The following is a 9,598-nucleotide window of genomic DNA, read 5'->3' as shown; positions in this document are numbered from 1 at the left end:
TATAGAGAATTAGATTTCATTTGATATACTCCTACGAACTTCGTTGGTGCTCATGTGTCCTTTTTAGATAGAAATGCCCTAGGCTAGACAATATATCATCCTAAAACTACATCAGCACATGAAAGTACAGAATACGGGCCGAACTCTCCATTTATTTAGCTTTTCTAGCAATCTATATCCATATATTTTTTGTACCTTCCCTCCGATGCTGGTAATGTTGTTTCCGACATCTGGACTGGGTGTGAGGACCGACGCTGTCTCCTCGGCTCCAAGCGGATGACAGATCTCCTGAATGGGCTTTTGCCCCGAAGATGCCAGCGATTTTGGGGTGCCAGCACTCATTGTGCAAGAGATGGGAATCCGAGAACGGATTTACCGGGAAATATCTTCGGTTTTTTTGGCCTGGAATGCGAGTTTTTGTGTGTGTGTGTGTGTGTGTGATTATTTCCCATGTATCCCGTGTATCAAACGCTGGATACTCGAGTTGTAACCAAAAGCTTTCAGCTGACTGGCACTGCGCAGTCGCGGAAGTAGAATAACAGTAACCGGAAGTAATGACACTTTCAGCAAATCACGTGACTTTTGTTGACACGCGTGTGTTTGTTTCTGTATCTAGCGAAGTAGTTTAGTTGGAGTTAAACATACGATTATATGTGATAGTTGTGTAGCTATTTAAAAATCTGAAACATCTGCTATCCGTGGTCGATTCGTCTGTCCCCAGTGTAGATGTTAACTAACACTGTGATAACTGGCTCTATTTAATGTTTTATATTGTTGAGGCTGCAACCAGTCTTTCTGACATGGCGTCGCCTGCACCGGGTAAGTCGAATATCCAGGACGTTGTTTGCCGCTTGTTGATGCAGAGTCCTGGGGCTCAATGCAATCCGCATCGCGGAAATTTAGGTCTTTCTTCCTCAAGTGGTGTAACCGCGTTGGAGCTGTCAAATCGGGGATACGGACACACAACAATACGGTTATTGTGGATAGTCAGATTCATGTAATAGTTCGTTTTTAAAACGTATGCATGCTTTGCAAGAATAAAGATTTCCCCAATAGTCCTGTTTTTATATGGACACATCTGAAATGTCTACCGAATGATTAACCTTCCTCCCTGTGAGGTTTAATGGCGGTTGCCGTCTATGTTGCTTTACCGCCCCAATACCACTCTGACTCTGGCCACATCAACCTGCCTCCTTCCCTCCGGACACTTCCGATCCCCAGCAACATGAGCACCCCTACAGTTGACACACAACTTTATCCGTCGATATGACACAATCCGTCGGCCCCGTGCCCTCCTGCACACTTCCCACATTTTGGGATCGCCCTCCTGCACACTTCCCACATCTTGGGATCTCCCTCCTGCACACTTCCCACATCTTGGGATCGCCCTCCTGCACACGGCTGCGACATGACCATAAACGTGGCACCTGAAACAGTACAGTGGATTCGCCACAAAAGCACTGGTTAACGTGACCTTGTTGGGTAAAGACTGATGTAACCGATGTGAAACGGCTGGCGAGTTAGTGGTGGTGCGCGCTAATAGCGTTTCAATCGGTGACGAGACCTTGAAGTCGTTGTTCCCCGTGGCTTTTGTGGAGCGATGCTTTGTGATAAAGATGCTTCGAGGGTGACTGTTGTCTGTGTGCAGAGGGTCCCCGGTTCGAGCCCGGCGAGGGGACGGACGGAGAGGATAACTGAACAGACTGACTCAAAACAAAAACAAAAAGTACTTACATTTGGACCTTATGATAATCAGAGTACGGTGTTTATATGACTACTACTACATAATCAGTTTATCAAACGATTTAGTGTGCTTGTTGCATTTCCACGAAATAATGAAGATTTCTATCATCCTAATCGAAGTGTAGATTACATCTCACATTCCAGTGTTTCAATTTGCGAACAAGGCTGCATGTGATTTCTCTTATTGCCATTGGTTGCACAGAGTCACATTGTCTGCTTTAGATATAATGCATGGAGCCGCTTGTGGATTTGACAGCTCTAACGCAGTTCCCCCTCAGACACTGCCAAAACAACCGCTATGCAGATGTGGGATAAATAATATCTGATTGAATAGAGCTCTGAATCTTCTTCAACAGCCCCGGATAAGAGCTAGCTAGAATAGAGCCCTGGATAAGAGCTAGCTAGAATAGAGCCCTGGATAAGAGCAAGCTAGAATACAGCCCTGGATAAGAGCTAGCTAGAATAGAGCCCTGGATAAGAGCAAGCTAGAATAGAGCCCCGGATAAGAGCAAGCTAGAATCGAGCCCCGGATAAGAGCAAGCTAGAATCGAGCCCTGGATAAGAGCAAGCTAGAATCGAGCCCTGGATAAGAGCAAGCTAGAATCGAGCCCTGGATAAGAGCTAGCAAGAATAGAGTCCCGGATAAGAGCAAGCTAGAATAGAGCCCCGGATAAGAGCTAGCAAGAATAGAGCCCCGGATAAGAGCAAGCTAGAATAGAGTCCTGGATAAGAGCTAGCTCGAATAGAGCCCCGGATAAGAGCTAGCAAGAATAGAGCCCCGGATAAGAGCAAGCTAGAATAGAGTCCTGGATAAGAGCTAGCTCGAATAGAGCCCTGGATAAGAGCTAGCTAGAATAGAGTCCTGGATAAGAGCTAGCTGGAATAGAGCCCTGGATAAGAGCTAGCTGGAATAGAGCCCTGGATAAGAGCTAGCTAGAATAGAGTCCTGGATAAGAGCTAGCTAGAATAGAGTCCTGGATAAGAGCTAGCTAGAATAGAGCCTTGGATAAGAGCTAGCTAGAATAGAGCCCTGGATAAGAGCTAGCTAGAATAGAGCCCTGGATAAGAGCTAGCTAGAATAGAGTCCTGGATAAGAGCTAGCTAGAATAGAGTCCTGGATAAGAGCTAGCTAGAATAGAGCCCTGGATAAGAGCTAGCTAGAATAGAGTCCTGGATAAGAGCTAGCTAGAATAGAGTCCTGGATAAGAGCTAGCTCGAATAGAGCCCCGGATAAGAGCTAGCAAGAATAGAGCCCCGGATAAGAGCAAGCTAGAATAGAGTCCTGGATAAGAGCTAGCTCGAATAGAGTCCTGGATAAGAGCTAGCTGGAATAGAGCCCTGGATAAGAGCTAGCTGAATAGAGCCCTGGATAAGAGCTAGCTAGAATAGAGTCCTGGATAAGAGCTAGCTTCGAATAGAGCCCCGGATAAGAGCTAGCAAGAATAGAGCCCCGGATAAGAGCAAGCTAGAATAGAGTCCTGGATAAGAGCTAGCTCGAATAGAGCCCTGGATAAGAGCTAGCTAGAATAGAGTCCTGGATAAGAGCTAGCTGGAATAGAGCCCTGGATAAGAGCTAGCTGGAATAGAGCCCTGGATAAGAGCTAGCTAGAATAGAGTCCTGGATAAGAGCTAGCTAGAATAGAGTCCTGGATAAGAGCTAGCTAGAATAGAGCCCTGGATAAGAGCTAGCTAGAATAGAGCCCTGGATAAGAGCTAGCTAGAATAGAGCCCTGGATAAGAGCTAGCTAGAATAGAGTCCTGGATAAGAGCTAGCTAGAATAGAGTCCTGGATAAGAGCTAGCTAGAATAGAGCCCTGGATAAGAGCTAGCTAGAATAGAGTCCTGGATAAGAGCTAGCTAGAATAGAGTCCTGGATAAGAATAGAGTCCTGGATAAGAGCTAGCTAGAATAGAGCCCTGGATAAGAGCTAGCTAGAATAGAGCCCTGGATAAGAGCTAGCTAGAATAGAGCCCTGGATAAGAGCTAGCTAGAATAGAGCCCTGGATAAGAGCCAGCTAGAATAGAGCCCCGGATAAGAGCTAGCAAGAATAGAGCCCCGGATAAGAGCTAGCTAGAATAGAGCCCCGGATAAGAGCTAGCTAGAATAGAGCCCCGGATAAGAGCTAGCTAGAATAGAGCCCCGGATAAGAGCCAGCTAGAATAGAGCCCTGGATAAGAGCTAGCTAGAATAGAGCCCTGGATAAGAGCCAGCTAGAATAGAGTCCTGGATAAGAGCTAGCTAGAATAGAGTCCTGGATAAGAGCTAGCTAGAATAGAGCCCTGGATAAGAGCTAGCTAGAATAGAGCCCTGGATAAGAGCCAGCTAGAATAGAGTCCTGGATAAGAGCTAGCTAGAATAGAGTCCTGGATAAGAGCTAGCTAGAATAGAGCCCTGGATAAGAGCTAGCAAAAATAGAGCCCCGGATAAGAGCTAGCTAGAATAGAGCCCCAGATAAGAGCTAGCTAGAATAGAGCCCCGGATAAGAGCTAGCTAGAATAGAGCCCTGGATAAGAGCCAACTAGAATAGAGCCCTGGATAAGAGCTAGCTAGAATAGAGTCCTGGATAAGAGCTAGCTAGAATAGAGTCCTGGATAAGAGCTAGCTAGAATAGAGCCCTGGATAAGAGCTAGCTAGAATAGAGTCCTGGATAAGAGCTAGCTAGAATAGAGTCCTGGATAAGAGCTAGCTCGAATAGAGCCCCGGATAAGAGCTAGCAAGAATAGAGCCCCGGATAAGAGCAAGCTAGAATAGAGTCCTGGATAAGAGCTAGCTCGAATAGAGTCCTGGATAAGAGCTAGCTGGAATAGAGCCCTGGATAAGAGCTAGCTGGAATAGAGCCCTGGATAAGAGCTAGCTAGAATAGAGTCCTGGATAAGAGCTAGCTCGAATAGAGCCCCGGATAAGAGCTAGCAAGAATAGAGCCCCGGATAAGAGCAAGCTAGAATAGAGTCCTGGATAAGAGCTAGCTCGAATAGAGCCCTGGATAAGAGCTAGCTAGAATAGAGTCCTGGATAAGAGCTAGCTGGAATAGAGCCCTGGATAAGAGCTAGCTGGAATAGAGCCCTGGATAAGAGCTAGCTAGAATAGAGTCCTGGATAAGAGCTAGCTAGAATAGAGTCCTGGATAAGAGCTAGCTAGAATAGAGCCCTGGATAAGAGCTAGCTAGAATAGAGCCCTGGATAAGAGCTAGCTAGAATAGAGCCCTGGATAAGAGCTAGCTAGAATAGAGTCCTGGATAAGAGCTAGCTAGAATAGAGTCCTGGATAAGAGCTAGCTAGAATAGAGTCCTGGATAAGAGCTAGCTAGAATAGAGCCCTGGATAAGAGCTAGCTAGAATAGAGTCCTGGATAAGAGCTAGCTAGAATAGAGTCCTGGATAAGAATAGAGTCCTGGATAAGAGCTAGCTAGAATAGAGCCCTGGATAAGAGCTAGCTAGAATAGAGCCCTGGATAAGAGCTAGCTAGAATAGAGCCCTGGATAAGAGCTAGCTAGAATAGAGCCCTGGATAAGAGCCAGCTAGAATAGAGCCCCGGATAAAAGCTAGCAAGAATAGAGCCCCGGATAAGAGCTAGCTAGAATAGAGCCCCGGATAAGAGCTAGCTAGAATAGAGTCCTGGATAAGAGCTAGCTAGAATAGAGCCCCGGATAAGAGCCAGCTAGAATAGAGCCCTGGATAAGAGCTAGCTAGAATAGAGCCCTGGATAAGAGCCAGCTAGAATAGAGTCCTGGATAAGAGCTAGCTAGAATAGCGTCCTGGATAAGAGCTAGCTAGAATAGAGCCCTGGATAAGAGCTAGCTAGAATAGAGCCCTGGATAAGAGCTAGCTAGAATAGAGCCCTGGATAAGAGCCAGCTAGAATAGAGTCCTGGATAAGAGCTAGCTAGAATAGAGTCCTGGATAAGAGCTAGCTAGAATAGAGCCCTGGATAAGAGCTAGCAAAAATAGAGCCCCGGATAAGAGCTAGCTAGAATAGAGCCCCAGATAAGAGCTAGCTAGAATAGAGCCCCGGATAAGAGCTAGCTAGAATAGAGCCCTGGATAAGAGCCAACTAGAATAGAGCCCTGGATAAGAGCCAGCTAGAATAGAGCACTGGATAAGAGCTAGCTAGAATAGAGCCCTGGATAAGAGCCAGCTAGAATAGAGTCCTGGATAAGAGCTAGCTAGAATAGAGTCCTGGATAAGAGCTAGCTAGAATAGAGCCCTGGATAAGAGCCAGCTAGAATAGAGTCCTGGATAAGAGCTAGCTAGAATAGAGCCCTGGATAAGAGCTAGCTAGAATAGAGTCCTGGATAAGAGCTAGCTAGAATAGAGTCCTGGATAAGAGCTAGCTAGAATAGAGTCCTGGATAAGAGCTAGCTGGAATAGAGCCCTGGATAAGAGCTAGCTAGAATAGAGTCCCGGATAAGAGCTAGCTAGCTATTTGTGCTGATTATTTTCACAATCATTTGTTTTTTCTGCCATCAGGAGTCCAGAACAAGAACCGTATGGCCATTTTGGCTGACCTGGACAAGGAGAAGAGACGCTTGATACATAACTCATCCATGAATAACCCTGCAGCCAGGTATAAGGAATGAACATGTATCTATCTGTCAATAGTGGGTCGTGTCAGTGAAATAAATATTGGTTGTGTCTCATACAGTGTTCTGCTATAGACCAGGGTCCAATCCCAGTGTTCTACTACAGACCAGGGCCCACTCCCAGTGTTCTACTACAGACCAGGGCCCAATCCCAGTGTTCTACTACAGACCAGGGCCCAGTCCCAGTGTTCTGCTATAGACCAGGGCCCACTGCCAGTGTTCTACAATAGACCAGGGCCCACTGCCAGTATTCTGCTATTGACCAGGGCCCACTCCCAGTGTTCTGCTATAGACCAGAGCCCAATCAGAGCCCAATCCCAGTGTTCTGCTATAGACCAGGGCCCACTGCCAGTGTTCTACTATAGACCAGGGCCCAGCTCCCAGTAATCTACTATAGACCAGGGCCCAATTCCCAGTGTTCCACTATAGACCAGGGCCCACTCCCAACGTTCCGCTATTGACCAGGGCCCACCTTCCAGTAATCTACTATAGACCAGGGCCCACTCCCAGTGTTCTACTATAGACTAGGGCCCACTCCCAGTGTTCTACTATAGACTAGGGCCCACTCCCAGTGTTCTACTATAGACTAGGGCCCACTGCCAGTGTTCTACTATAGACCAGGGCCCACCTCAGTGTTCTACTACAGACCAGGGCCCACTGCCAGTGTTCTGCTATAGACCAGGGCCCAGTCCCAGTGTTCTACTATAGACCAGGGCCCACTCCCAGTGTTCTACTGTAGATCAGGGCCCACTCCCAGTGTTCTACTGTAGATCAGGGCCCACTCCCAGTGTTCTACTGTAGATCAGGGCCCACTCCCAGTGTTCTACTGTAGATCAGGGCCCACTCTCAGTGTTCTACTGTAGATCAGGGCCCAATCCCAGTGTTCTACTGTAGATCAGGGCCCATAAGCCTCTGGTCAAAACTCAAAAGTAGTACATGTACTATATAGGGAATATGGTGATATTTAGGATGCATACCTTGATTCAGTGACGCGTGTGACCCCTGACCTCTACCCCCCCCATCCCTCTCTCCAGACCTGCCCTGAATAAAGCCTTCAAAGACCACACTGAGCAGCAGCACATCGCTGCCCAGCAGGAAGCAGCTCTGCAGGTAAGGTCTTGACCTCGTTGTAGTACTTCAGAAATGCATCCTTCCTTGTTTCCGTTTTTAAGTATGCATGGATCTATTAGTGACTGGACGGATGTAAGCGAGGTGACCACACTGTAACTTAGACCAATCCAACCACTTCAGATCTGGGATTTTTAACAGGGCCCTTGGATAGATTATAGGTGGCTTCAGAGCCACACTGCTCTCTGTATACACAGGGAGTGAAGTTTGTTGCTGTACTGTCCGACTAAGGCTCCCTGGTTGCCGCGGTTATTTTTCTCGTACATGTTTAACTCATCTTCCTTGTGTTGTTGTTGTTGTTGTTGTTGTTACAGCATGCCCATACACACTCTTCTGGTTTCTTCATCACTCAAGACTCGTCCTTCGGGAACCTGATCCTCCCCGTGCTGCCACAACCAGACCCGCCTTCAGCAGCAGAACTACAGAACCTTTAAAAGAAAACAAGGCAGAAAGACCGACGGCTAGAAGTAGCAGTTGGCCACGGTGTGTTACAGATCAGCTGTTTGGTGTTGTCGAATCGACATGTAGAATCGTCGGGAAATTACCTGAAATTGGCTGTCGATATTCTGGTCAGAGGTGATATGAAATTGTAGGCGCTGCATTTCAGAACATTTAACCATTAACTGCTCTGTTTCTTCCCTTCCAGAGGGAGGCCACTAGACCTTCCGAGATATGACAAATGGAGAATTTTATGTTAACTTTAAAACTGACAGCTGATGAAACTGAGGAGTATTGTAGTCTGTAATAAAGCCCTTTTGAGGAAAAACTCATTCTGATTGGCTGGACCTGGCTCCCCAGTGGGTGGGCCTATGCCCTCCCAGGCCCACCCATGGCTGAGCCCCTGCCCAGTCATGTGAAATCCATAGATTAGGGCCTAATGAATTTATTGAAATTGACTCAACTCTTTTAAAGTTGTTGCGTTTCTATTTTTTGTTCAGTATAGATTTGCCTTTGTAGACAGAAAAAGAAAAATGGTTCATGAAAATAAAAGAAATTGTAACATGGTTATTTTCTGTCTCCATTTTTTCGCAACCAAAAGAGTCACAATGTAAAAACTATATTATTGCATCGAAGCTACGTTGGGTTAGCCTATAGTGCTACGTTGGGTTAGCCTATAGTGCTACGTTGGGTTAGCCTATAGTGCTACGTTGGGTTAGCCTATAGTGCTACGTTGGGTTAGTCTATAGTGCTACGTTGGGTTAGCCTATAGTGCTACGTTGGGTTAGCCTATAGTGCTACGTTGGGTACAGTACTCTGAGTAAACAGTCACATTTGCGTGGGTTTTGTCTACATCCACGTAGAGCAGTCTGTCTAAACGTTAAAAATGAGGCTCCATCACTTTCAAACAGTCAAGGTATTTCAAAACCCCAAAAACACAATTTCCTGGTGATTTGAAGTATGTGTGTAGAGGTGAATTATAAAACCAGTTAAGTGGCTCCATGGTGACAAGACAAAAACCACCAACACAGCAGGCTGAGAATGGCCTGATCTTTTACAACGGTCTCACTGGTTGATTATGATTAGGAAATGAAACGTTTTGAATCTATTGCAAACGACTGGTCCAGTGGTTGTTTACTTTTCTAGACTAGTCAGCGTTTGTTTGTTTTAAAATCAGTACTTCGCTACTATAATAACTGGCTGAATGTTGTCTAAAAACAATGTTATATATAATATAATAATAATAATAATAATCAACTAGTTAGGTATAGTAATCAGCCTGCTAACTGAGGTTAGCGGTCGCTTGGTGTAGCTGGTGCTACGCGTTGGTTACTCAGTCATTAGAACAAAAAAGACACCTGTGTGTTATCAGAAACACTTACCTTTACACCGAACACACTTCCTATGTCACACAAACACACACACACACAACTGGACCTGTGTGAATATAGCCATAATAATGGCATTTGAGTTTCGCCTTCAAAATAAAAGCCCCCACCCACCCACCACCACCATTGGAAATGACACAAATGGTGGAATCAAGTCACATTTGGAATAGATAAGGCCAAAAAAATCAAATGTGTAATGTTGTTACATTATTTAAATGAAAAGGGAAAAAAATGATTGTCAATAAACAGAAAACACTGGTGAAATCACACTGTATGTATTAGACTTTAGAATTGCATTGGGGGTATACTAATATGCATTTTAC

The 9,598-nt window shown here is 45.7% G+C and overlaps 1 protein-coding gene across 2 annotated transcripts; it reads left to right on the top strand.

Annotated features, from left to right (window-relative positions):
* Positions 1-552: 552 nt before the first annotated feature.
* On the top strand, positions 553-8,453 carry LOC124000387 (SOSS complex subunit C-like). Of its 2 annotated transcripts, XM_046306707.1 has the most exons (5): positions 553-819; positions 6,209-6,305; positions 7,356-7,431; positions 7,764-7,932; positions 8,096-8,453. In XM_046306707.1, the coding sequence occupies exons 1-4, from the start codon at positions 762-764 to the stop codon at positions 7,881-7,883; spliced, it is 351 nt and encodes a 116-aa protein (XP_046162663.1). In that variant the 5' UTR covers positions 553-761; the 3' UTR covers positions 7,884-7,932; positions 8,096-8,453. The 2 variants fall into 2 exon arrangements, with proteins under 2 accessions (XP_046162663.1, XP_046162662.1); XM_046306706.1 differs by having other exon boundaries at positions 554-819; positions 7,764-8,453.
* The last annotated feature ends 1,145 nt before the right edge of the window (positions 8,454-9,598 follow it).

The sequence above is a fragment of the Oncorhynchus gorbuscha genome, linkage group LG16, assembly GCF_021184085.1.
Source record: "Oncorhynchus gorbuscha isolate QuinsamMale2020 ecotype Even-year linkage group LG16, OgorEven_v1.0, whole genome shotgun sequence".
Lineage (NCBI taxonomy): Eukaryota > Metazoa > Chordata > Actinopteri > Salmoniformes > Salmonidae > Oncorhynchus > Oncorhynchus gorbuscha.
The sequence above is the reverse complement of the archived record's forward strand: the minus strand, read 5'-3'. Positions and strand labels throughout refer to the sequence as shown.